The sequence below is a fragment of the Fistularia commersonii genome, chromosome 17, assembly GCF_037954325.1.
Source record: "Fistularia commersonii isolate RoL2024-O1a breed Wild chromosome 17, RoL_Fcom_v1.0, whole genome shotgun sequence".
Classification (NCBI taxonomy): Eukaryota; Metazoa; Chordata; class Actinopteri; order Syngnathiformes; family Fistulariidae; genus Fistularia; species Fistularia commersonii.
In genome coordinates, this window is record NC_141300.1 from 7,653,774 (window position 1) to 7,679,986 (window position 26,213).

A 26,213-nucleotide genomic window follows, 5' to 3' on the forward strand; every position below is an offset into this window, starting at 1 on the left:
GGATACCACAGCAACCCAGGGCTGCTGCAGTGGTAGCACTAGACAAGGTTACTAAATCAGCAATAGCTGGCAAGTAGTATGTCAGCTTTGGCCCAACCACAGCCACCAGTGGGCTCCTTCAAAGTGGCCCTTGTACTCCAACATCCAAATCGATGAGATCGCAGGGAAAGAAAAAAAGAAGCATTACAGAGAAAGGAGTCAAACAGGGAGCTTAGTGCCCCTAGAGCATCATGTGTGTCATTGTGGGTCTGCTCCTGTCGTCCAGTCCCCTCTCCCACAGCACTGACTAATCCTCCAGTATAGCAAGACTTCTTTAACTCAGTTGGTTTCCAGTGCCATAACAGCTCGCACACTGGTCTGCTGCAAAGACATGGGTTGAGAAATATGTCAACTTGGCTCAGAGCAGCAGCTTTTTAATCAACCCTCAAGTCTGCCTAAAGCAGCTCTGAGAATTAGAATGAGATAAATGTCATGCCTTCCTCAATGGCATTATGACAGTGCAGTTACAATGGGGGCGCAGGCAGCAGGACTGTCCTTGATCAAAAGCACCAAGTTGATTCCACATCGGAGGGTCTTTGGCTGTTGGGAAAAATTTTAGATTAATTGAGCAGGAAACAACATATAGTCAGGCCACCAATTCAAATAGGAGACTCACAAGACACACACATGATGGCGACTTCCTATGAGCCCTAATAGGTGATCCTGTTTCTCTCTGCGGGCAAATCCAACACGATCCTAATCCGCTCACTTCTCAGGCTGGGACTATTTTTGCACTACCCCAAGGAGTTGGCTTAATGACCAAGCACTACGATACTAACTGATAAACAACACTAATTTAATCAGAAGTACAGTGACAGCAGACGGAACAACGGAAGTATGAAAAGACTGCATTTGAGATTTTACCAACAACCACAGCACAGCATGTATATAACAACTATACCAAAGTACTGATTCCCAGCAGCACATGTGATGCTACATTAGAATCAATGGCAACATTTGTATTCCTTGTGTCCTGACTGAGTTATTAACCCCCACCTACACTGTCCTTTTCTGTCTTTTCGCCTAAGGGCTTGAACCCCCCTTCGCTCCCCTTGGATTTAACTTGGATTACTTTTTAGTCAGCTGTCAGAAACCCGGCATTGTTTAATTCTTACCGCAACACAAAGCGTGTACTTGTACTATCTGAACTACACGCGTCGTAAGCGAGTAGTAGCCGCACTGGCATGCCGTTACTCTGTCAAGCCAAATCTGAAAGATTTTATAGCCAAACAAGCTAGCGGTGGCTGCGGTGCGTGTACGTGTGTGTGTGTGTGTGTGTGTGTGTGTGTGTGTGTGTGTGTGTGTGTGTGTGTGTGTGTGTGTGTGTGTGTACGTGTGTGTATGTGTGTGTGTGTGTGTGTGTCATAAACGAATCGATGCGACTCATATGTGAGCTAGCTTCATTAATCAAACAGATATATGCTTCAGAAAAGATTCCCATGAGCAAGATGTGGCATGAGGGCAACGGCCGATAGAACGTTCCGTTGTTACAGAGCGTCACCGTGTTAACAGTCACAGTAACGTTACGTGGCAGATATTTCCCGGCTAATCCACTACTTTTCACACAAAACTCAGCTAACAATAACGTGCGACCTTGAGAGCCCGTGTCATTGTGGATAGGAAGATAAAGCTGGCGTTACCTGTCAAAGGAGAGTAGCCCTCCGGAAGAGACAGTTGGGCTCTGTCGCGTCTATGTGTGTGTGTGCGTGTGTGTGTGTGCGTGCGTGCTTTTAGCCGCAGCCTGCAGCCTGACAGATAATCTACTGAGCTGGCTAGCATAGCAATAGCAAAACTGAGCTACCGTAAGGCATTGTGGGAAAACAGGAAGACGATTGGTTATCAGCTTCTGCAGCTTTAAAAATAAACGCTTCTTTTCGGACGGAAGCAAGGCTCATGTGTTACTGTAGTAATGCAATCGAATTTTGTACGACTATTAATCCATGCACTTTAAACACAACAGGGTGAAAACATTGTTCAGAGAGTTACGTAAAGGTTCACATACTTTATAACTGATGGATAACTATTTATATTTTATGAGCATCCTACTCTGCAGTTCAAATGTGCAATAATGTCAGGGTGATAATAAATGTTTTAAATAGCCGACGATTCGAGGCAGTCTGAAATATCATGTACTTAATATATACACATAAATGCTCACACAACAAACCAGTTTATTCAATGAATTGTTGTCAACAGTGTTTTTCTTGCCAGTAAAGGAGTTTGCTGTCTCGGTTGTCAAATAATAATCATATAATAATGACTCATATATTATCACTATGCAACATTTCACACAAGCCAGTGATCTCCCTGAGCCAGTCCCAAGCCCGGTTAAATGCAGGGGATTCTACTAGGGAAGAGTTGTGTGGTTTTAGAGATGGTGATGGGCAGAAAAAGACTGGCGGCAGAGCTTGAGGTAGCAAAGATGAAGATGTAGTTTTCCTTGGGGAGTGAAAGGGATTGAGAAGACCAGAAATTAGTCCATCAGAGTGACAGCACATGTTAGATGTTTTGGAGATAAAGTCAGAGAGGCTGACTCCAGAGGAGAGATAGTAAATATATTGGAAGAAGGATGCTTATATGGGAACTGCAGGCAGGAGGCTTGGAGGAAGACCCGAAGGGGAGATATATGGATGGAGTGAATGAGAATATGAAATAAACTGTTGTGAGAGAAGAGGATGCAGAGGATAGGGTTCAATGGAGAAAGTGAAGGCAGCAGTCAAATGTGAAAAAAGGGATAAACCATTTCACACCAAATTTAAAAAAACACCTCACAAAACAACATAGAAGAACACATCAAGTACAGAACAGGGATACGGTAGATCATTACCTCGTGAATTAATATAATAGTAATTAATGAGTGCAGGATAAGCAGTTCAGACAGTGAATGAGTAAATGAAAATAATTTATTGTATTTTAGTAAAAGTAAAAAAAATACGTAAGAAGAAATATGTGTACAGCAATGGTCACAAGCTGTGGGTCATGACAGAAAGAACAAGGTTGCAGATCCAGGCGGTTTCTGGGCTCTCTCTTAGAGATAGGGGTGAGGAGTTCAGAGCAAGCCTGAGTAGAGTTGCTGCGCTTCCATTTGGAGGAGTTAGATGTGGGGGCTCAGGCCATACCTCCCTGTTGAGGTGTTCCAGGCATTGCCAATTGGGAGGACGACCAAGGACATGCTGGAGGGGCTATGTCTTTAGGCTGTCCTTGCAACACCTTGGAATCCCCCTGAAGAGCTGGACCAAGTGGCTTGGGGAGAGGGGAGTCTGGGCCTCTTTGCTTTGGCTGCTGTCCCTGTAACCCGATCCTAGAAAAGCAGTCAAAGATGGATGGATGGATGTGCACACATGAATACACACATATATAAGTTCATGTAAATAAATAAATAAATATACATGTAGAAATATGCATACATATTTTTAAAAATAAGGGATGTAAACAAGGAGAGAAAGATTTAGAAAAAGAAATTCCTTCTAGCTGAATGTGTTGCCTAGAGTGTTAGACAGCTACTGATGTGTTAATTTTTTTGTCTTATTTACATCGGGAAACTTATATAGTTCCAGGATTCTATATAATCCTGAATAGCAAAAAAGGCTTTTAAAGCAGGTACAGTGACCTATCAACTGTTTTCTCATTTAACATAATAAATACACAGATAAAGTGGAGATGTTTTTTTTCACTTCAGACCTAGTCCCTTAGCATCAATTCTGTTTTCTCCCATAAGTAACTGGATAACCAGTGTTTCTTTGAGGAACATGATTAAGAAGTTATTCAGGCATGTTTGCAAACCTTAGGTGTTGTGTTTCAAAAACTGGATGTGGGTGTGAAATAATACCTTTGAGCAGGAAATCACACCTAATCACTATGTCACAGAAAGGCTGCATTGGCTGTGTCAAGTTGGAAATGCTTGCATAAGTTATGTCACAGCATACTACTTTTATAGGGCTTTTTATTTACAGAGGCTACTGTGATGACTTGATTTCCAACCTCCTATTTTAGCCATTTGTCTGTGGAAAGACAGACTTGCAAAGTGCCTTTCTTGTTATACATAAATCAAAAAAAGCATAAATACAAGCCTGACCGCTGCAGCAAACTGAGAAACAACTATGCAGAATGACATCTATGAAGGCTAGTGTGGAAATATAATATCACTTTGAAGGGAAGTCTTTTGGAATGAATGAATGAATATTTCCTTTAATCGTCCCACAGTGGGGAAACGGGGGAGAAGAGGGAAAACAGATTCTGGAATCATCCGGAAATGCTTTATGTTTTTCTATGGAAACAGGAGACTGCTCAATTATTGAGCAGGCTTACATTTTCAGACTCTTCAGGCCATTCTGCTTTTCTTACATTCAAAACAGACTTTTCAACACAGCCATAAAAAACCTACTGTGTGCAATCACAGTGTACAAGACCCCTAATTTCAGATTTAAACAATAATTTGTTGAAGTAAAGTGTACTCTTGGATGCTCTTATTCAGAAAGCACAATCTCCCTTGGGACACATTTGTTAGATGGAACAAATGTGTACACAGCTGCTTTTAATTTTGATTTGAGACAGAAGCTCATATGGGTGCCTGGTGCTGTCGCAGAGCCTTGTTGGCTTTCTGTGAATGTGTTATGTATTGTGTCTCACAACAAACTCAGCCCTCAGGACATATATATCAATTGACCATGTAAAAAAAAGCCACAAATGCCACCATGGTAATATGAGTGTCTTAACAGGTGAACCTATGCAAAAGATCCAAAGGCAAAGCTCTTGTCCACTAGGCGACATGGGAATCATAAAAAATAGCATGTGGCAGTCCTGACATATGAAAGTCTTGAGAAATATGACCCAGCAAGAATCTTTTGGTATATTAGGGTATATTATAATACTGATTTGAAGAGGAACTCATATCTATACACATTTGCTATGTACACAATTCAAACCAAAATGCCAAAAAATCCTCTTAACTATAGTACCAAAAAATTACAACTTGGAAGTGAGTGCTTGCATTGCTTTGCAACTAACAGATAAACAAATTAAAAAAGAAAAAGAAAAGATAAATATCTTGGTCTAAGTAATGAATTTCCAAGTTCCAGTGTAGAACAATGTGTGTGCTGAGTTCTATAGTGGAGGCATTTTACATTCATTCAGTGGTTGGAAAGAAGTGGCTTGAGGGAGCAATTTGTTGTAGTAGCTGCTACAGAGCTGCCACTTGTTCTGATTAAACTTCCAAAAGGGACATTGCAGTCATGGGATGTGGATGAAAAAAATGTGGAACAGATAAATAAATAACCCTCACTTTACTACACCCTACTGATTGGGGGATAGGGGGGAGGGGCAAAAAACAAGGGAGAAAAACAATCTTTCAGCATCAGTATTTAAACACATCCAGCTGCTGATATTACAAGAAATTAAAAAAAAAAACATTTGCAAATGAAGCCACTTCAGTACGCATTTCTTAAGTTGAGGCATGAATAAATAGTTCTCATATGTGCAGTGTATGAAGGAATTTTCTGAGCTCCAAAGACAGTACAAACGGCCAAATAAAGCTGGTGTATCTGTCTACCCACAATGTGCAGGGAGATCCAGAACGCCTCTTTCCTTTTAAGGTAGTGTAGTGTGTATGTCTTGGTGGGCGGGGCTTATGCTGAATACGTCACTGTCGTGCTAAGGAGACGCGGAAGTGTTGGGAGCTATGACATGCTTAGCTGGGGATAACGGTGTTTCTCAACTATTCGAGTTCAAAAACTAACGTTGCACACTAGTGTGGCGTAGCAAGGTCTACTTGTGTATAACAACCATCGTTTAAGGATGAGTGAGGCTGCCAAGGTAAGGTTTCGGTTTTTAGCAGCATAGCTTGTTCCGCCAAGCGCCTGTCAGCAAGACATATTAGCTTGTAAGTGCTCATCGAAGCCGAACTCCTTTTGTCTTTCCCATGTCCTACCTCATCCCTAGGACGCTGCAGCCCTAAAGGAGGAGGGGAACAACCTTTTTAAGGCGGGGGACATTCAGGGCGCTGCGTGTTGTTACACTAAAGCGTTGAAGCTGAGCGACAGCAAGGCAGAAAACGCCATTCTATATCGTAATCGCTCAGCCTGCTACCTGAGACTGGACGACCACAGCAAGGCAGAGGCTGATGCCACCAAAGGTGTGGTGGAGCCAGTAATAGTGATAGTCCTCACCCTGTATTTATTGTAAAGATTTACTTGATCTATCCATCAATCCGTAAATGGGGAGAAAAAATTGCTCTGTAGCTCATCCCCTATCAGAAGGAGGGTTAGTTTTTAGTGCTGAACTGTTTAAGTGAATGTTCATAATCCTTATTTCAGAAACATTGAAAGCACAATTCACAAGCCTATTGTATGTACATTGTTTATGTACATAAATAATGTACTGAAGAAGCCTCTCAAATGAGAGTTGAAATGTCTGCAAGTGAAAAAGATTCCAAGTCCAGTCACCACAAAAAGATTTTCGACAAGAATTGTTTGTTTGACTGTTTTCCCCCAGCACTGGACACTGACCCAGGAGATGTAAAAGCCAGGTTCCGAAGGGCTCAGGCTTTCCAAAAACTCGGTCATCTGGACCAGGCCTTTGCTGATGCTCAGAGGTGTGCTCAGCTGGAGCCCAAAAACAAAGCCTTCCAGGATCTTCTTAGAACGCTGGGCACACAGATCCAGCAGAAGGTGATGTGAAACTCTATTATTTTTGTCTGTAGAAGTGAATCAAATGTGACCCATTAAATTTGTGCGTTCATAAGACATCTCCAAGACATCTCATAGTAGATTCTTCTTTTTAACCCAGTAGTCAGTGCAACAGAACTCCACAAATGCACGTGTGCAGCAGATGTTCTCTGTTCTTTTGGATGCATCTGCCAAAGACTCTGATAAACAGAAGGTAGGGTTGGCTTTTAATGGAGGAAAACAACAAATCCAATATTATAATTATTTTGTCCGTGCCTGTTCCTCAACATGCTGTTTTGGAATCATTGTTTCCAGGCTGCTCAAAATCTGGTGGTGTTATCACGTGAAGACGCAGGAGCTGAGCAGATCTTCCGTAATGATGGAGTAAAGCTGATTAGTCAACTTCTACAATCAAAACTGGAGGATGTGCTGCTCTCCGCTTTGAGGACACTGGTTGGCTTGTGTACTGGGCATCAGTCCAGAGTCAGTAACAAATGATCTCCTAAACCCATTTATAACACCCTTCAGCCCTTTCTACCAAATTGGATGTAAATTAAAGTGATTTTGTTTGTTCCTCCCTCCCTCCCTCCCTACTCCTTTTCCTTTTCCATTCACCTTAAGTTGACCTTAGTGTGATTAACTTGAACGTTATTTCAGTATCTGCATTCATGTCTGCCAAGAGCCTTTTTTTAACTTGTTAATGATAATTACTATGCTGTTGTTTTTTTTCTGACATCTTTGGGTTTATTTTTTTAGACTATGGCCATAGTAAATGAGTTGGGAATGGAACAGCTGTGTGCAGTAATGGGATCAGCAGACTCCAGTGTATCTCTGGCTGCCTGCCACTTGCTGCAGGTGATGTTTGAGGCGCTTACAGAAGGCATGAAGAGAGAGATCAGAGGAAAAGATGAAGCCATACTTCCTGGTGAGATTGGACTCTAAACATGTTTTTTGTTTGGTGCTGGAAACAGATGAATGTTGACCTCTAACCTGGTGTTTTTCAGTTCACTTTCAGTGTTTGTTAACTTTCTGCTTGACAATCAGTTTGATGTCTGTGTGAACACAGAGCCGTCCAGGGAGCTTCGCTCAATGTTGCGTCACCTCTTGGAAATGATGCCAGCATTGAATGTGTCAGGACCCGGCAGGGACAGCGCCATCAACCTCCTTGTGAAACAAGTACCCCGCAAATCTATGAAAAACCCAGACAACTCCCTCACTTTATGGGTGATAGACCATGGTTAGTAATGCACTTGTGCATCATGTAGTGTTTATCCAATAAATATCTTGTGCTGTTGCACAGCATTCCTGGTAGCCATACAGTTTTTTGTTTAGCTGAAGTCAAATATCTAACGGTTGCTTGGGTTTTTAAAACATGGAGAACCGATAGAAATCACAGAACAATCAAAAAGTCGTCAAAATGACTACGCTGTCCTAGAAAATGACTGAAATGTTCTCCAATCATCCTGCCTAATCCCACCAAATATAAAAGGACAGAAGTTGGAATCAAGCTAGGGTATTACGGGGATGTTGAAACACTAACGTCAGGCTATGCACAAGAGTGTGCAATATTATTAAAATGTTTTGTAAAACAAGATATCTTAGTAAATTGTATATTTGGGGGGGGGGGTGTCATCATCATTCTTTTATCAGTCAAAATTCTATTTGCCTGATTACTTGGTACATAAACAGTTGAAGAAGCTGATCGTTCCAGACATTTAGCTGGGCCTCAGTCAATTAGCTCTGTGTGGTCATGCAGGGCTCAAGCAGATCCTGGAAGTGGCAGGGACGCTGTCAGAGCTGTCAGATGGGCCACCACTTACAGACAACACTCATATGAGTTGCTCTGTCCTGCTTAACAAGTTGTACGATGATCTTCAGAGCGACAAACAGAGAGAGAACTTCAACAAACTATGTGAAGAGTACATTCAGTAAGTGGATTGTCCAGGTTACTGAAACTCCATCTGGGTTTGTGATCATGATGACCGTAAAGATGTGTATTAATTATTCTATCCTTGTAATTTCTTTGCAGGCAACACTTTAGCAGATCGGGGCCCAATGCCAAGCTACGTGCCATCCAGACAGTATCAGTTCTCCTCCAAGGTCCAAGCGACGTTGGCAACAGAACTCTAGAGATGTCAGGGATGATGGATGCAGTGATCTCACTGTGTGCCTCAGAAGATGTAACTCACCAGCAAGTTGCAGTGGAGGCTCTCATTCATGCAGCTGGCAAGGCTAAGAGAGCCTCCTTTATCACAGCCAATGGTGTGGCACTGCTTAAGGATCTCTATAAGAAGAGCGACAATGATAGGATACGCGTCAGAGCGCTTGTGGTAAATTAAAGCATCAAAGCAACTAAATTCCTTTGAGGCAGATGGTAGAAAATCACATCTCTAAATCTAGGTACATTAACTGTGACTTTTGATTGTTATCACACAGGGTTTGTGCAAGCTTGGATCAGCAGGTGGGACAGATTTCAGCATGAAGCAGTTTGCAGAAGGATCCACACTTAAGCTCGCCAAGCAGTGCAGAAAGTAGGTTTGTCTGTACCGAAATTTCAAGTTGAGATTAGTGATCGTTCTCACATAGCTCACACTTTTTAATTCAAAATAGTAGCGGCAATGTTTATATTCATAGATCTATTTTAAGTACCAAGATCTATCTTCTCTTGCTAGGTGGCTTTGTAATGAGTCTCTACCTGCCACGTCCCGCCGGTGGTCCGTGGAAGGTCTCGCCTACCTCACCTTTGATGCTGATGTCAAAGAAGATTTTGTGGAAGACAAGAATGCTCTGCAGGCTATGTTTGAGTTAGCGAAGGTTTGACTTGTTTTGTGTTTTATTGCTCATAAGATAATTGACTTTTTGAAATAATGCATACTACAAGAAACTAAGTTTTCCCTCATAGATGAGCAACATTTTTGTTTGTCATTTGAAAAATAATCCCTAGTTTAGTTAAACACTATTCCTCTGATGTCCAGCAACAGGTTCTTGTTTGGGAAAAAAAAAAAATCTTTAAGAAATTTTTGGTTCGATGTTTTCCCCAATATTCAATATTTCAATATTCAGTTGACTATTGTAGAAATAGCCAAGATCAGATATTACCAAGAGACATCTAGAATTCATTGATGGCTTTTAAATATGGTGACTTTTGTCCATTTTGCCATGTCTTTTGCATGCAACTGCCAACCCAAGAGTTCACACAAATGGCATTTAATTCCTGTGTTCACATGACTCGTGTTGTTGTTTTTTTACTGTCTGGCAGTCTGAAGATAAGACCGTGCTCTTTGCTGTGGGCTCCACATTGGTAAACTGCACCAACAGCTACGATGTGGAGAAGCCAGACCCACAGCTCCTGGAGCTGGCAAAGTATGCGAAGCAGCATGTGCCAGAGGAGCACCCGAAGGTAGCAAATCACATAATATTTCCTAAATATTCAATTGTGTAATTATAGCATAGATTATGCTAAATGTGTATTTAACAGACTTGAACCTGGAGTCATTCTGTTTTAGGATGCGCCTTCTTATGTGGAAAAAAGGCTGATAAAGTTGTTGGAGGCTGGTGTAGTTTCTGCACTGGTGTGTATGGTGAAACAGGAGAGTCCGGCTCTCACAGAAGCCTGTAGGGAGTGTATTGCAAGGTAGCTTGATTGATTGGTTTGTTTATTTATTTTTTTTAAACATTGTTCGTTTTAAAATTTACCAAATGTTTACTAATGAATTGCTTACATTTTGACAGAGTATTTTTGGCATTGGTGGAGCGACAAGAAGACAGAGGCACAGTAGTAGCCCAGGGTGGAGGAAAAGTAGGGGACCCACATATACTCATGTTAGCCTCTAGCCTTGATAGCATGCCTGTAGTTCACATTCTCTGTGTTAATTGCTTTGCTCCTCAGGCGCTGATCCCACTGGCATCTGATAACACAGATGTTGGAAAAATCAAAGCAGCACAAGCTCTGTCAAAAATAACTATCACATCTAATCCCGAGATTGCTTTCCCTGGAGAAAGGGTGCGAAAACACACAGTAACTCATTCAACTTCAAAGAATTAAAATGCATTTTCTTTTGTTAATCTATCTTTTGATTTTCTCATCAGGTCTATGAGGTTGTGCGCCCTCTCGTCAACCTTCTAAATCTTGAATGCTCCCTGCTGCAGAACTTTGAGGCACTTATGGCCTTGACCAACTTGGCAGGCATCAGTGAGAGACTCAGGTTGGCCACAAGGGGGAGGTCTCCCCACAGAATGCCTACACTTGGCTTCCGTTGGATTGAAATATAATTACTTTACTCACAGCCTTAGCCTGTGCCTGCTTTTAAATTGAAAGTTTAAGCTTGTCTCTGTGCTTCACCATTTAGATAAATGTGGTTATTTAACTGGTATCTTTTTGACGAACTCGCAATATAGAAATATACCTACTCAAGATTTATAATCTTTACCGGAGAGCTCAAGTCCTATCTTTTCTCCCTGACAGCAAGCACTTTTGTCCTAAAACATCCTTTTCAAAGTCAAGACGCAAGTCTTTGAGGTCAAACACTTTCTTTATACATATGCCTTATCATGAATACTTTATGTATGTTACAAGGTAACAGTGCACAGACCTTTTTTGAAGTATCTCTTCTATTATTACACCAAGATATAACCATATTATTTTCAGTTCAGTCTTCTCCTCCTCTAATGATGTATTTGTGTTCTGACATTTGGGTTTCCCCTTGATGTTTCTGTTCAACAGACAAAAGATCATAAAGGAGAAGGCCATACCAAAAATTGAAGGCTATATGTTTGAAGAGCATGACCTTGTTCGAGCATCTGCCACAGAATGCATGTGTAATTTAATCCTGAGCATAGAGGTAAGATGTAATGTATCCATGAGAACCTTAACACTACAAATTTTTTTGAAAGGTGACTAAAAGCACACCACTTATGTCCTCAGGTGCAAAAGCTGTTCCTTGCCACAGGAAATGATCGCCTGAAGCTGCTTGTACTGTACAGCGGAGAGGAGGATGAAAGGCTGCGAAAAGCTGCTGCAGGAACCCTGGCCATGTTGACTGCTGAGCAACCCGAGATCTGTGCCCGTATCCCTGAAGCAGTAAGCAAATGACACCAGCAGATATCTGGTTACCTTCTTTACCGACTCCCTTTTGTCTTGCAAACGATTATCAACTCTATGTTGGAACCCACACTTTTCTGTTGTTCTTAGACAACCCACTGGCTGGAGATCCTGCAGGCTTTGCTGCTCAGCGAAATACCTGACTTGCGTCATCGTGGAGTGGTCATTGTCCACAACATGATACAGGCAGAGAAGAAACTGGCAGAAACACTGATTGAAAGTGAAGTTCTCGAGATTCTTTCTGTCATGACGAGGGTTGGAGAGGGAACAACTGAGCCAGTCATGAAGATAGCTCAGAGCTGCTTAGACAAAGCTGTAAACTATGGGATCATCAAGAGCAGAGACAAGAGAGAAAGGGTAGAAGGAACAGAACCATGATAATACCTGGAATATGTGGACTTGCATTGATGCAATCAGGTAGCCCCGCAAGCAATTTCGAGTCGGACCAGTGATGTAATTTCACCTTTGTTGAATGTTAGTTTTGGTCCAGGTGATTCGAGGTGTACTTGTCTTCACCCAGACCAAAACAGTGACCAAGAAAAGAGAATTGTGGAGGAAAGCTATAGAAAGAAAACCAGCAGATATTTAATGATGCAAAAAATACTTTTATTGTTTCAACTTTTTTCCACTGATTGTATTTATCCTTTTAATTTAGCATGTTCAAGCTCAACTTGAACATGTTTGTAACCAATGAAGCGCCTGTTGTCATTCCGTATTCTTTTCAGTATTTGGTCTCAGAATGTTCAAGTCATCACATTATTCAAAATATATATTGCTCATTTTCCACACTACATTTTTATATTTTTTCACAAATATTTCATGCACAGAGTTATTTGAATTCTATTAATATCACTGGCCAGATTTCTAATCTCAACTGTTTTTGTCTCCAGTACACGAATACAGAAATATCAAACAAAAACATATTTGTACTTGGTGATGTGTGAAGCACATGAATTATACTATGCAGAAATCTGTGCACGTAGTTTTGCTATACTAATCTTGATTTTAAATCTGCTGTCCAGTAATGGCTGATTGAAAAAAAGAAAATAGCTGAATGGACATTTTGAGTGTTTGAAATTGCATGTTATAACTATCCACAGGAGTAAAGTGCATGCTATGATTCTGAGGACCATAATTCTCTTCTTACTATATATATGTATGTGTGTGTGGTAATATTTTTACTTTCAATTTTAGCTTTACCTTTATAGAAAGCCAAGTGAATGCTGTGCTTAACTTAGGAGGAAATATGAATTAATAATTCTTGGAAAACGACTGAACGTAACCAAAACATCTAGATTTCATTGTCAATCTGAACCTCGAAAGGAAGTGAGGACGTTTTTTGGTATAACTTTATTAAAAAAATAGCACGGGAAAAAAAACCTCAAGAAGCTGATCAGTCAACAAGAATGACGTAGTGTGTCATAAATGTTGGGGTTTATGTTGATGCTTGTTTTCTGTGTGATTTTGAGTTTACTGGGAATGATCTGGGGCTGCAATTACTTTTTTTTTTTACCTGGAATTAAGCGGGAATAGTTCTTTATATTGCAGGCTCGTGTGGCGTGCCTGTGGCCAGCAACACCTACTGCTCATTAAACAGACGCTTTTCCGTCAACCGAGTGTCTCTAACTAAAATGCAACAATATATACAATACTAATCACTTTGAAAACATATTGCACTCAAAAACAAGGGTGATGAGCTCTGGTGGAACATCTGCGCATGCGCACCACTGACGCTGTTGCGAGCATTCAATCGTTGAGCACAACTGCGGGGAGCGAGTTTCCGTCAGTCCCGATGAAATGGTTCGGATTTGGCTTCAATGCCTTTGGACAAATAAACACGAGTGAGACGCCGGTCTGTGGACATGAACGCGTGGAGACATTCAAAGTGACCGATCCAACGGAGTTAAGCCGTCATGTTGACGGAAGTGAAGTCAAGAGGACCAGTTACGTCAAAGCGGGCTGGAGCCGAAGAGCGACTTTGCATTTGGATGGTAAGAGACGAAGCGACTCTTCATTTGAAAACACGCAGAATCGGGATTGCGCGTTTTGTTGCTCTCTCTTGAAGTCCTTCCTTGGTGCTTCTCTTCCAGATGCCAGCTGTGTGTGCCTCGCGGGTTTCGGCGCGTCCACCTTGCGTCCCGGATGTGGCGTGTGCGTGTCGAGCAGCCGCGGCTGCACGGACACCCTCATCGGGGAATCACACTTAATCCTCGCTTTTCCTGACAGAGTTGAGTCCTGGGACTTGGAGAAAGAGAGTAAGGCTCCTTCGTGGTCCATGGAGCTAAAATTCCAGTTCGAGAACTCTGGTACAAAGTCTTTTCCAGTCTTTTTTCACAACTTTGTTGTGATGGAAAGTTTGTTAGTAGACTTTTCACTGCCTCCCAGGTACATCTCTTCATCTGCCGTTGGTTCCAGGGGGTTACATTGCCTCAAAACCTCCCTTCTATCACTCTCTGTCTCCACACCTGAAAGCCAAGAGTCTAGCCCTGGGCCCAGAGCATGCTGTCCTCCTCAGCGCCACAGGAGCAGTGTACACCTGGGGACTGGGCAGGTACGGCTCACAACATCTGCCATTGTTGGCCATCACAACTGTTATGCAAAATAATCTTCATCCTTTTTTAAAATCAACAGTCACGGTCAGTTGGGGCACGGAGGCCTCACATCAGAAGAGGAACCCCGGGCAGTGGAGGCGCTTTGGGGGTTGCGTATGAGCTGCGTTGCTACAGGAGGATGGCACACTGTGTGTGTCAGTGGTAAGTAACACACAGACTGTTCTGTGAGAGTGGGTACTCAAAAAGAGACTGAAAAACTTGTGAATTTCTTATAGATGGGGGTGACCTTTATGTTTGGGGCTGGAATGAGAGTGGTCAGCTCGGCCTTCCATCACAAGCAGTGAGGAAACAACTGCAGCAACCGAGCAGACAAGCAGGTTGGGTAAACATTCTTGGTCCTGTAAAAGCATCAAGCCAATGGGATACTGATTTCTCTCGTTTGTCTTGCTTTTTTAATAGGAAATATGGTTTTGTAAAAACAAGAGAGCAACTTGGTTTACTTTAGACAACACTTGCAAATAGTAAGGATGAAGGTAAAAAAAATCATGTCATATCAAAAAAAAAAAAAAAAAAAAACACACACTAATGGTTTTCCTGTCTCTTTATGTTTGATTTTGAACTTATATTTAAAATTTATTTGTGTGTTTGGGGGGAAATACTAGATTTTTTTATATGAAAAAAGACATGCAGTTAATTGTCCATTAACAAATGAAATTGCCATTGTCAGTGGTTTCATCTTGGAGGGTTTAAGTTTATGTGACATAGGATTGCCTTGACAATCTGAATATTACACCATAAAAGAACGGTATTCACACAATCAAATGAGTGAAAATTGCTTGTCAACTAGTGTACATCATATACTGTGAGGATTTGACATTCAGCTGTACAATCTGTAAAAACACATTGCACGGGATAAAAGTGATATAAAGTCTCACAATGAGTTTTCTTAAATTGTCACAAGATATCAATACATCTTCATCTGAAGACCCGACAGAGGAGGAGAGACAAAAAGAAGTGTTTATATCCATTCAAGCCTTTCCTGCACTACTGGACATCGCTCCGTCATGTGACGTTAAAGCAGTCGGTTGTGGCTCGAGGCACACAGCTGCAGTTACCAGTAAGGCATTTCTGCTTGTAGTGTGCAGTGATGCATATCCTAATTTTTCACAAATTCATTATTCTGTGTCATCCTTATTAACGTTTTTGTTTTGTTTTTTTAGCCACAGGTGACCTCTATACTTGGGGCTGGGGTAAGTTTGAATGAGACACCACACAGACAATTAGTCTTGAGCTCAATCAGGAAATTGGGAAGTTTATTTTTTGGATTAGCTTCATCCTTTCACAAACCTAGCATTGTTTGTTCAAAATGTTCATATTTACATTGTAATACATAATTAAGATATGTTATGAACTCCTCTGCTGCGTCTCCTTTGTCTCCTATGATCTTTTAAGGTGAATACGGTCAGCTTGGATACCAGACTTTGTTAACAGATGAGCCACAGCGGGTAGAGTTCTTCAGGGAGCAAAAGATGTGTGTTGTGGATGTGGTATGTGGCACATGGAATACCTTTGTTGCAGCTGTTGCAGAGGAAGTGCCATCCTCTTAATCAGTATAGGATTCCAGATAAAAGTTCATTATTACCTTTGTTCTTCTTGCTGGGATGTGCAGCTTTTCCACCAAATGGACGTTGAATAAATTATCAAAATTTCTGTGTTATGATGTTGTTTTTGGTATAAAACAGAAGTCTGGTAAATTGTACCAAACTCCTCTTTACGGGTGTATACAAAGAACAAAACAAATATCAGAGACTCCACACTTCAAATATAAAAACAATGTCGTGAAATCAGCATATAATTTAAGGTGACATGAAAGATTTTTCAAAGTGAAAAATAAGCACAGTAATGACATGATGAGTTTAACAAATTCCAGTGCAAGTCTTCACAGCACAATCTTGAATGAACTGCGGAGAAATTTATAGCAGTAAATACAATAGTTTTAGTGGAATCGCATATATTTTTGGTTTTTGAAACAGTTTTCACTCTTCTGCTTACCTGACAAAATCAGGTGACCTTGAAATGACATGCTGAAACTCAGAGAGGTTTACAGTTCCGTCCTTATCAATATCTGACTCGTCAAGAATCTAAACAACATGGAGGGGAAAACATCCATTGACATTTGGCACCAGTGGCCACAATGCTGATTTGATCTCTGAAGAGGAGAAGCTCAGCTCACTCACATTGTTGATGAGCTGTCTCATTTCATCAGGGGTTAGTCTTGTGTCATCTGTCTCGCCTGTCAGGCAGTTAACCAGCTTCTCCAGATCACCACCATCAAGAGTTCCATCATCATCAAAGTCTGAAAATGTGTAAATCGCTTAAATTCAGCTGAGCTTTTTTTTCCCAAATGCATTAAGAAAATAATATTATTACAGGTTCACTTACCGAATATACGAAATGCATAGTGAGATTTGATTTCCAGAGTAGCTGAGTCACTGAAGGCGCTCAAAAGATCCAGGAAGTCCTCAAATGTGAGGCTTCCATCTTTCTGTTCTGATGTTGAGAACACATGGCAGATTCTTTTTCTGAAAGGATTGGACTTTGACAGGAAGACCAAAGGTCAGTGGAACTGATCAAGATTGGATGTACCTTTTCAGTCAAAGATAGGGAAACAACTGTTTAAATCCCTCTATTTTGCCATTAACATTAGTCATTAGTCATTAGTTATTAACAAATTAAAAGCACAATTTACACTTGGTGCTGTAAATTATCACCTTCAGCTCCGGCAGGGTCAGAATCCTCTCCATTGACACCCTTGTATTTGGAAGGTCTTTCTCCTCTTTGGTGAGGAGCTCGGAGAATCTCTTATGAGCACTTAAAATAAACCAAATCGTTATTTATTTACTCGAAAATATAACCAATTAAACACACCTCATTAAGCCTGGGAACGTAACCTTGTTGGCTTAGTTCTTTACAACTGTTGCATGTGGTCACTTACAGAAGGATTTCTTGTTTTGTCAAAAAAGTCAGCTCCTAGAAAATAAAAATAGATACTTTTAGAGTTAAAAGACATAAGTAAACCCAGAAAAGAAAATATTCTATAACCTCCACTTCATTTTTGCAACATCTAACGTTCTCCTCAACGTTAGCTTCAGCCGTCACCGAACCTTGGTTGACAGCTGCTGTGAGGAAACGTGGTTCACTAAAGTTATGAGAATCGAACAGGGAAATAATGTCTGAATATAAAATGCCAGTAAATTGAACTCTACTTTAGATGACAAAGTGTTGATAATTGTTTTAAAGTTAAGCTACAACGGCTAACTTACTACCCCACCCTCGGTTTGAAGGAGCATAATAAAAAAAAAAAAAAAGTTCTCAAATTTTTCCTTCTCCGGAAATGTTATCGATCGTATCGTTATATCTTGTATAAATACCTTACCTGGTATTCCGAGAGCAAATCCTTTCCGAGTTGACTCGCTGTTGCTCCCATCTTGCGATTTTATGGCTGGAAATGCGATTTGTAAACACTTCTCTCGACCGCGTACCAGGAAACTAGTTGCGTTTCAGAAATTACATCCGGGTTCTACGGATGGACGCGTCCTGCTTCCTGAGTCCAGCCGGTGGGGCCTCTGTTTCCTTGTTGACACTTTTGCTTGAACAGCTGTTGTCTTGATAAAAGCCGGCAGATGACACGTAAACATTAATAGCTTCCACTGTGGCCCGTGTTTACAAACAGATTCTACCCGTCCAAAGAGCTTTGTTTGTTTTTCTTTATATGTGATGCCATTTGCGAGGCGTTCTTTCACACAGCTGCCAAAGTAAAGCACTATCACATTTATTCATCTGCTTCATTTTCTATTATGGTTTAAATGTACACTCCAGACTTTTACTCATTTGAAAGAGAAACAAGCAAACACAGTACTTTTTTCGTGGAAATAAAATTCAGGTAAATGGCATGTATCTCCAAAAAAGCTTTGGTGTATCAATACACAACTACTACAATTCACAACTACAAAAGGATTTAATGGACTTAAGTAGTGGGACAGTTGAAAAGATAAATAAAATCAAATTAAATCTGAGCAAATTCGAATGTAGGACTAGATCTTAGAATAGAATAGAATACAGAATAGAATTTTATTGTAATTTTAAAAAAACAACAACGACAAACAATCAAAGGATTTAAATAAAAAAAAAAGACAACAAACAAATTGAGGGCTGGAAACAATGACCTAAGCTCCTGGATTATTCTCCCAGTCGGTAGGATCTGAAATTAAAAAAAGATAAATGGTAATTATTTTTGTTTAGTCGCAAGGATAATTCTCAATTTAGATGGTTGTGTTGAATAATCTCTCTTATGGCTTCCTATCTGTAGACATTTTTTCCTTCATTTCCGTCATATAATATTTTTTAACTAATTTATTTCAGAATGTGAAATAGAATGTGATACTTTCAGGTCATACCTGTCATTTTTGTTCCTTCCTTCGTTTCAGCAGGGACACCAATGCCGTGCTCATTTTCCCCAGTGACCCTGAAGAAGTAGATCCCACCTTCCTCCAAGTCAGACACCTTGTAAGACAATCTGCGACATTTGTCTGTGAGTCTTGTCCACCCTTTTCTGGTGATGTCCCGAATGTCTACCAGGTAGTTCTTGACAGACGATCCTCCTTCATTCTCAGGGATGTCCCAAGTAACAGTGGCTGAGTTCTTGGTGACATCTTTAACGGCCACCAGGCTAGGAGGACCAGGTGAATCCAGGACTCTCACACTGAGAGTCAAAGAGGCATTCCCCACTTCATTTTGCAGTTTGACCGTATATTTGCCTGAGTCATCACGTGTTGCATGTTCCACTGTGATGGAGGTGACAGAGCTGGTTGTATTTATCATTCCTCTGACCCTCAGATCTACATCCACTTTTTCCCATGTGACACTGGGACCTGGTTTGCCTGTGAAAGGCACAGTCAAAGTGAAGGAGGTGCCACTTTTAACAAGAAGAGTCTTTTTCATCTCACTGTTAATGTCAAACCTGGGTTCCTCCTCTCTTTCGATAGCCATTTGAGGGTCTGTTTCAGGACTTGGCTCACTGATACCCATCTTATTAACAGATCTCACAACAAAAACATATTCTGCTCCTGCTGCGAGTCCCGTCACTGTACATTCTGTTTTATCTGTGTTACGGAGAGCGACATCCCAGACTTCGTCTGCTGTTTTTTTAAAGTCAACTCTGTAGTGAGTGACCACTGTGCCACCATCAAAGAGTGGCTTGTTCCAAGAAAGAGTGATCGAGGACTTGGATGAATTTATAATCCGGGGCTTTGCTGGAGGGGAAGGCAAAAATTTTGGATCTTCTGCCATGGTTAGAGGAGATGGGATACTGGGTTCACTAAGCCCAGCGGCATTCTCAGCAAAGACTCTGAACTCATATTCACATTCCCCATGGAGGCTGGAGGCTTTTACTCTCAGGTCATACACTGGCTTCTTGTTCACACGTATCCAACGAATACCCTGTTTCTCCCTCTTCTCAATAATGTAACCACTGATGCGGCTGCCTCCATCAGATATGGGTCTCTTCCAGCAGATAGTCATTGTTTCAGAAGTTGCGCTTGTGACTTCAACATCAGTTGGAGCCGATGGGATGGTAAAGGGATCTGTTGCCTTGATGGGCTCACTTTCCAAAGTCTCTCCATCCCCATATTTGTTGACTGCTCTCACCCTGAAGAGGTATTCATTCCCTCTGAGCAACTTGGTTATTTTGCAAGTAGTTGCCATCAGGTCACCGTATACAAGAGTCCATAATACACGGCTGGTTTCACACTTCTCTACAATGTAATACATGATTTCGGCACCACCACTCTCCTGAGGGGGTCCCCATGACAGGGTACATTTTTCTGCAGAGAGTCCAGACACCTCTAGTGGTCCAGCTGGTGGGCCGGGCCTGTCCAGTACCTTGCAAGTCACAGCTTTAGATGTAGTCCCACATGTGCTCTGAAGGGTCAGCATGTATTGCCCAGAGTCTTTCCTTACACTGTCTTTGATAATCAGAGATGTGTGTGTCTTTGTTGCAGTGATATTAACCCGTCCCTTTGAGCCAATAGCTCTGCCATTCTTCGACCACAAGACTGTAGGATTCGGACGGCCAGAGATCTCAGCGTCTATTCTGAGGAGTTCTCCAACTTTAACAACAATCATCTGTCTGAATTTTTCCTTCAAGATAATTGTTGGTGGCTCCACATCATGCTGCAATGTGACAGGTCCAGTGGTTTCAGAGGGCGCACTAAAAAGCTCAGCTGCATTTTTTGCAATAACTCTGAAATCATATTCGTTACCTTCTGTAAGCCCAGTTATCTCTAAAAAGGTGTCAAGCAAGTTGGTGAAATTACACTTAAGCCAGCAACTATCAGGTAGTTCTTTACGTTCAACTATGTAACCAGTTATTTTAGCCCCCCCATCATATTCTGGTTTGTCCCAGGAGAGGGAAACAGAGGTATTAGTAATATTAGTGACTTTTAGGTTGTGCGGTGGATCACATTGGTCTCTTGCTGCTGCAGGCACAGAGGGTTTACTGCAGGGTCCGACACCGGCTAAATTCTCAGCACTGACTCGGAACTCATAAATGAGGCCTTCTTCAATAGTTGTAACTTTGAATCTGTTATCGGTCACTGGACTTCTGTTTAACTTTGTCCACAGAATACTACTTTGATCTTTGCATTCAATATGATAACCAGTAATAGGGCTGCCTCCGTCATTGTCTGGTTTGCTCCATTCAAGCTCCATCATGGACTTTGAGACGCTCACAACACAGAGGTTTGATGGTGGACTGGGGGCCTTAAAGGGAAACTGAGCAACCACCGGCTCAGATTCAACAAAGAGGCTTTTGCCATAGCGGTTCTCTGCGGCAATGCGAAACTGATACTCCAAGCCCTGCGTAAGACGGGGAATTTTGATTGAATTTCTAGCAACTGTTGCCGACACGGTCTGCCATATAGTGCTCCCCGTATCTCTTTTCTCGACAACATAATTACTGATTTGACATCCTCCAGTGAAATGCGGAGGCTGCCACATGAGAGACACAAAATCTGCACTCACTTCATCCACACTGAGGTCACATGGTGGCCCGGGTCTTTCAAAAACATTCACCAGCATTTCAGCAGATGTAGTACCGACCGAGTTGGTCACAGTCATCAGATAAATACCAACATCTAACCTTGACGCATCTCTGATGGTGAGCTGAGACAATGTATCAGATGTGTTTACGTTTACCCTGCTTGTCTCTCTGAGCATGTTACCATCTTTTTTCCAAGTTACTACTGGCTGTGGTACACCATTATACGGAACATCAATCTTTAAATCATTGCCTGCCTTCACAGTGAATGTGTTGGACAGCAAATTAATAATGGGTTCAGCACTTGAGTCCTTTATAGAAACCGGTGCCGCAAGTAACTTTGGTTCACTCCTTCCCTTTTCATTCACTGCAATAACTCTGAAGTAATAGTCCTTTCCATTTGTCAGTCCACTAACAAGTGTTTCTGGTGCTTTATTCTCAGAACACATTGTCCATTTGTCATCTCCCATCACCTGCATTTCTACTATATAATATATAATTTTACTTCCTCCATCATGGTCTGGCTTCTCCCATGATATCCTCACACTGTCACGACTAACGTCACTGACTGTGATTTTCCCAGGAGGTAGAGGAATCTCAGACACTTTAACTGCCTCACTTGTCTCTGCTGGCAATCCAGTTCCAAACTCATTCACAGCCAGGACACGGAAGTAATAAAAGCCTCCTTCCTGTAGGCCGTCAATCTTGTGTGAGTTCCTTACACAGTTGCTACAGACACTGGAGAATGCCTTCCTTGCTTCCTCCCGCTTTTCTATGATGTAGTGGGAAATTTTAGCCCCACCATCAATAACAGGAGGCCCCCAGGAGATGTGCACTGAGTCTCTGTGTACATCCCTCACCACGAGGTTTGTTGGTGCACTGGGCGTATCTAATACTTGGACATTAATAAATGCTGTTTTGGAGCCTTTGCAGTTCTCAGCAGTCAGCACATACTTCCCTGTGTCATTTCTATTGACGTTCTCAATCAATAACTCTGTATGAGAGCTTGTCACCTCAATCTGAGTATGCTCGCTAAGGACACCACCTTCCTTTGACCATTTGATCTCTGGTTGTGGCCTTCCTCTGATGGCGACAAAGAGACGTAATGTTGAACAAACTCGAACACTAACCATCTTTCTTAAAGCAGTCTCAAGCTCAATCTCAGGTGACTCCAACTTCTCTGCTGCTATTACAGATTGAGGAAGGTCCACATGTTCTCCAACCCCATTGATATTCATTGCACGTATGCGAAAACTGTACTCTACATTTTCTTTCAGTCTCATCACAATAAACTTTGTTTCCTCCGTGTTTGGTGTACACTGTATCCACTCACCCTCAGCTGCCTCTTTCATCTCAACCACAAATCCAGTGATAGCAGCTCCACCATCATAGATTGGTCTTGACCAGGTCAGAGACACTGAACTGCTGGAATAGTCTGTTACTTTGGGGTTGGTTGGAGGACCAGGGGGGTAAGAAGCTTCACAGACTTTTACATAATCACTGACTTCACTTGGCACGCCCAGACCAGCAGCATTTTCTGCTGACACTCGAAACTGATAGTAATGTCCCTCAATGAGCCCTGTGCATCGAAAGCGCAGGTCATTCAGTCTTCTCTTGTTGCATTTAGTCCACCTGACACCCTCCTTGTCCCGTTTCTCCAAGATATAGCCTTCAATCTCTGAGCCCCCATCTGTGTCAGGCCTTTCCCATGTTAGCATAATAGAGTCTCCAGTCACAGCACTGACTACAGGTGTAGATGGTGCACTTGGTGTTGAAAAAGGGTTTTGTGCTATGAAAGGGTCCGATTCCAGAAACTCTCCAACACCAAACTTATTTACAGCAGCAATTCTGAAGATATATTCTCTGCCAGGGACCAATTTGGTTACTTTGTAACTGACAGCTTCAACATTAGATTCAACTCCAGTCCACGTAACACGATTGGTCTCCCTTTTTTCAATGATGTAGTGGGAAACACTGGCACCACCATCTTTTAAAGGGGGATTCCAGTGAAGGTTACACTTTTCTGCAGTGACAACTTTCACCCTAAGTGGTCCATCAGGTGGTCCAGGTTTATCTAGGACCTTCACATCAAACGGGACAGATATATTTCCACCCATGTTAGTGAGACTCAAGACAAAGTGTCCTCCATCTGCTCGTGCACAGTCCCTGACTGTCAGAGTTGTACAGGTGAGCGTGATTTTAACATCCATTCTCGGTGTAATTTTGTCAATTTCCCGACCATCTTTAAACCACCGTACCTCAGGGAGGGGTTTTCCAAAGTATTCGGCATCAATCGTGAATGTTTCACCTGCCTGAACAATAGTACAACTCTTGAACTTTGGGTCAATGAAGGCTGTGGGTTTTTCAATAACATCCTGAGCTATTACAATAATACTTTCTGAGGGTAAGCTCCATACACCTGCACCATTCTTGGCAGTTACTCTGAACTCATAACTTTGACCTCCTGTAAGATCTGTAATTGTGAACTCAGTTTCAATAACATTTGTGAAGTTTGCTTTCATCCATCTGCCATCTGGAAGCTCTTTCTTTTCAACAACATAGCCTGTGATTGTGCTGCCACCATCGTATTGGGGTGCTTCCCATTTAAGGGTGATATTCTCCCTTGTAATAACAACAGCTTGAGGTTTACCGGGTGGATCACATTGATCTCTTGCCACATAACATTCCGATATCTTGCTGGACGGGCCAAGTCCAGCGATATTCTCAGCAAAGACTCTAAATTCATATTCAATGCCCTCCTCCAGTCCATTTGTTTTGAAGCGAGTGGCCGATATAACAAGTTTGTTCAACTTGGTCCACAAAATGCTGTTTCTCTCTTTGCGTTCAAGGTGATAGCCAATGATGGGGCTGCCTCCATCTTTCAGTGGAGGTTCCCATTCAACCAACATGCTGTACTTAGTCACTGTGGATACAGTGGGTGTGCCGGGAGCATTGGGCACACTGAATGGATACTGTACTGTTACAATTTGAGATGTAATTGAGGTACTCTTCCCATACCTATTTTCTGCAAACACTCTGAATTGGTATTCTCTGCCTGTCTTCAGCCTGCTGACTTTGATAGTGGTTCGCACTGTTGTTGCTGACACAGTCTGCCACTCTGTACTTGTAGTTTCACGTTTCTCGACTATGTAGTTGTCAAGTTGGCAGCCACCTGTGTACTGTGGTGGCTCCCAAGAGATGGTAATGTAGTCAGAACTGATTTCATCAATCCTAACAGGCCCTATAGGTGGATCAGGCTTCTCAAGAACAACCACGTTAATTTCTTCTGTATAATTTCCAGTACTGTTGCTTGCTGTGACAGAGTATTTACCAGCGTGCTCCCTGGCAGCATGTCTGATGTAAAGAAGTGTTAATGTTGATTTTGTTGAAATCTGTAGCCTGGATGTTTCTTTGACTACCTGGCCATCTCTTTTCCATTCAATCTTTGGTGTTGGTTGACCAGCCACTGGGATCTCTACTTTCAGATCTTCACCATTCTTGACAGTGAATGTGTTAAAGGTTATCTGCAGGTGCGGTTTTAAAGTGTTTTCCTTACTGGTCGCAGGACCAGGTTGATCTGAGGGGTTGTCACTGCTCTTGTGAACAGAATTTTCAGGCTGACCTGAAAACATTCAATAAAGACAAAAGTCAATAAAAGCCATACGCTATCAAATTGTGAATTGATGATTTTTTGACAAATCTTTACTCCTTGAAAATTATACATTAATTGTACCTCAGTTTCACAGAAAACTCTTCATAGCCCTTTGCATACCTTGAACAATGAGGGAGGTGGATTGCTGGAAATCCTTTGCTGTGAGCTCAACAAGAGAATTTGCCGTTTGACTCTGAGATCTATCTTCAGCACCATGTCCCCTCTACAAAACAGAAATGAGTCAGTGTGAAATCATACACTCCCTCACAGTCAAATCTTTCATATTCATTCTCTAGTCATGCTGTTGTTTAATTGATTGGAAAAGACAGCAAATCATTGAAACCCAGCGACACTTGTTTCAATTAAAGCAGCGTGTCTTCTATTGTCTCTAATGTTAGTGTTTTAAAGTTGATAACATCGGTCAAAGTCAATCTAATAATATGAATAGTATACAGTCAAGTGTGATAGTAATATAAATTGTTAAGCTAGAAATATTGGTCCAGCCTCTGAGTTGTGGTGACATACAGTTCAATTAATATCATCACTCTCACAAACATTCATGCTTAAATCAATTTTTAAGAAAAAAAAAACCTTGACAAGGAGTTTTATCTGCGTAGTTGAGAGAGATTCTGGTTAGGTCAAATACTGAGTTTGTACTTACCTTGTTACTTTCTTCCATTGCTTTATGTGTCCTGGATTTCTGCGCAGCAGAATTTAATTTAAAGGTCCGACTAATACAAGCAGCAGCTGTGTTGCAAGAGAGACCTATTCGGCCTTGTCAATCTCAGCCCGCTTTATCTCCAAAAGCATGCTGCGACCAAAATAACACGAAGGGGGATTGGACAGCCGTTCATGCTTTCAATGTTAGTGGGGCCTGAACATTATAGCTTTGAATAACCACAGTTGCTCCCCCTTAATATCATGAGGCTTTTATTGTTGATATGTGTTATAAAGTTGGGTTATTCTTTATTCATCTTCTTTTACTGTACAATGTTTTACTATCTTGAAACTTTGTTATTTTACTCTATACTCTGTTTGATCGTTTTCGTGATGAATATATTTCAATTTGTAAAGAAGTTTTGCAAATTCAGTTTAATCTCAACGTAATAAA

General features: G+C 41.5%; 4 protein-coding genes and 1 long non-coding RNA gene across 8 annotated transcripts; 2 read left to right on the top strand and 3 right to left on the bottom strand.

Annotated features, from left to right (window-relative positions):
• Positions 1 to 225: 225 nt before the first annotated feature.
• LOC147224907 (uncharacterized) lies at positions 226 to 1,810 on the bottom strand. The gene is made up of 3 exons (XR_015107339.1): positions 1,680 to 1,810; positions 476 to 579; positions 226 to 360 (listed from the first exon to the last, which is right to left on the bottom strand). It is a non-coding gene; the product is annotated as an uncharacterized LOC147224907 (long non-coding RNA).
• A 3,889-nt stretch (positions 1,811 to 5,699) lies between these two features.
• Positions 5,700 to 12,721, top strand: unc45a (unc-45 myosin chaperone A). 2 transcript variants are annotated; one of them, XM_086163086.1, is made up of 19 exons: positions 5,700 to 5,850; positions 5,977 to 6,169; positions 6,529 to 6,704; positions 6,826 to 6,915; positions 7,017 to 7,184; positions 7,458 to 7,626; positions 7,768 to 7,938; positions 8,458 to 8,629; positions 8,731 to 9,031; positions 9,138 to 9,232; positions 9,374 to 9,515; positions 9,961 to 10,101; positions 10,208 to 10,335; positions 10,434 to 10,500; positions 10,591 to 10,704; positions 10,791 to 10,906; positions 11,425 to 11,542; positions 11,626 to 11,781; positions 11,893 to 12,721. In XM_086163086.1, the coding sequence occupies exons 1-19, from the start codon at positions 5,833 to 5,835 to the stop codon at positions 12,178 to 12,180; spliced, it is 2,823 nt and encodes a 940-aa protein (XP_086019212.1). In that variant the 5' UTR covers positions 5,700 to 5,832; the 3' UTR covers positions 12,181 to 12,721. The 2 variants fall into 2 exon arrangements, with proteins under 2 accessions (XP_086019212.1, XP_086019213.1); XM_086163087.1 differs by lacking the exons at positions 5,700 to 5,850; positions 5,977 to 6,169 and having other exon boundaries at positions 6,569 to 6,704; positions 6,823 to 6,915.
• Positions 12,722 to 13,518: 797 nt separating this feature from the next.
• rccd1 (RCC1 domain containing 1) lies at positions 13,519 to 16,064 on the top strand. Of its 3 annotated transcripts, none has more exons than XM_086163090.1 (8): positions 13,519 to 13,793; positions 13,893 to 14,108; positions 14,188 to 14,353; positions 14,434 to 14,555; positions 14,630 to 14,736; positions 15,316 to 15,471; positions 15,575 to 15,604; positions 15,807 to 16,064. In XM_086163090.1, exons 1-8 carry the CDS (start codon positions 13,520 to 13,522, stop codon positions 15,840 to 15,842), a joined length of 1,107 nt encoding a protein of 368 aa, XP_086019216.1. In that variant the 5' UTR covers position 13,519; the 3' UTR covers positions 15,843 to 16,064. The 3 variants fall into 3 exon arrangements, with proteins under 3 accessions (XP_086019216.1, XP_086019215.1, XP_086019214.1); XM_086163089.1 differs by having other exon boundaries at positions 13,530 to 13,793; positions 13,893 to 14,057; positions 14,630 to 14,731; XM_086163088.1 differs by having other exon boundaries at positions 13,531 to 13,793; positions 14,630 to 14,731.
• cib1 (calcium and integrin binding 1 (calmyrin)) lies at positions 15,635 to 18,024 on the bottom strand. Its single transcript, XM_086163092.1, has 7 exons — positions 17,791 to 18,024; positions 17,350 to 17,384; positions 17,126 to 17,225; positions 16,797 to 16,950; positions 16,592 to 16,710; positions 16,407 to 16,495; positions 15,635 to 16,315 (listed from the first exon to the last, which is right to left on the bottom strand). Exons 1-7 carry the CDS (start codon positions 17,839 to 17,841, stop codon positions 16,294 to 16,296), a joined length of 570 nt encoding a protein of 189 aa, XP_086019218.1. The 5' UTR covers positions 17,842 to 18,024; the 3' UTR covers positions 15,635 to 16,293.
• Positions 18,025 to 18,174: 150 nt separating this feature from the next.
• On the bottom strand, positions 18,175 to 25,876 carry LOC147224911 (titin-like). The gene is made up of 4 exons (XM_086163085.1): positions 25,764 to 25,876; positions 25,223 to 25,325; positions 18,812 to 25,072; positions 18,175 to 18,615 (listed from the first exon to the last, which is right to left on the bottom strand). The coding sequence occupies exons 1-4, from the start codon at positions 25,779 to 25,781 to the stop codon at positions 18,581 to 18,583; spliced, it is 6,417 nt and encodes a 2,138-aa protein (XP_086019211.1). The 5' UTR covers positions 25,782 to 25,876; the 3' UTR covers positions 18,175 to 18,580.
• Positions 25,877 to 26,213: the final 337 nt, after the last annotated feature.

Coding starts and splice junctions, on each gene's coding strand:
- LOC147224911 (XM_086163085.1), bottom strand. Junction 25,073..25,222: donor CACCTCCCTCATTGTTCAAG/GTATGCAAAGGG, acceptor GAATGTTTTCAG/GTCAGCCTGAAAATTCTGTT. Junction 18,616..18,811: donor GGAAGGAACAAAAATGACAG/GTATGACCTGAA, acceptor TTTTAATTTCAG/ATCCTACCGACTGGGAGAAT.
- cib1 (XM_086163092.1), bottom strand. CDS start 17,841: ATGGGAGCAACAGCGAGTCAACTCGGAAAGGATTTGCTCTCGGAATAC. Junction 16,711..16,796: donor CTATGCATTTCGTATATTCG/GTAAGTGAACCT, acceptor ACACATTTTCAG/ACTTTGATGATGATGGAACT. Junction 16,316..16,406: donor AGGTCACCTGATTTTGTCAG/GTAAGCAGAAGA, acceptor ATTTCTCCGCAG/TTCATTCAAGATTGTGCTGT.
- rccd1 (XM_086163088.1), top strand. CDS start 13,595: ATGAAATGGTTCGGATTTGGCTTCAATGCCTTTGGACAAATAAACACG. Junction 13,794..13,892: donor AGCGACTTTGCATTTGGATG/GTAAGAGACGAA, acceptor CTTCTCTTCCAG/ATGCCAGCTGTGTGTGCCTC. Junction 14,354..14,433: donor TACACCTGGGGACTGGGCAG/GTACGGCTCACA, acceptor TAAAATCAACAG/TCACGGTCAGTTGGGGCACG.
- unc45a (XM_086163086.1), top strand. Junction 9,233..9,373: donor CTCGCCAAGCAGTGCAGAAA/GTAGGTTTGTCT, acceptor TTCTCTTGCTAG/GTGGCTTTGTAATGAGTCTC. Junction 10,336..10,433: donor TGTAGGGAGTGTATTGCAAG/GTAGCTTGATTG, acceptor ACATTTTGACAG/AGTATTTTTGGCATTGGTGG.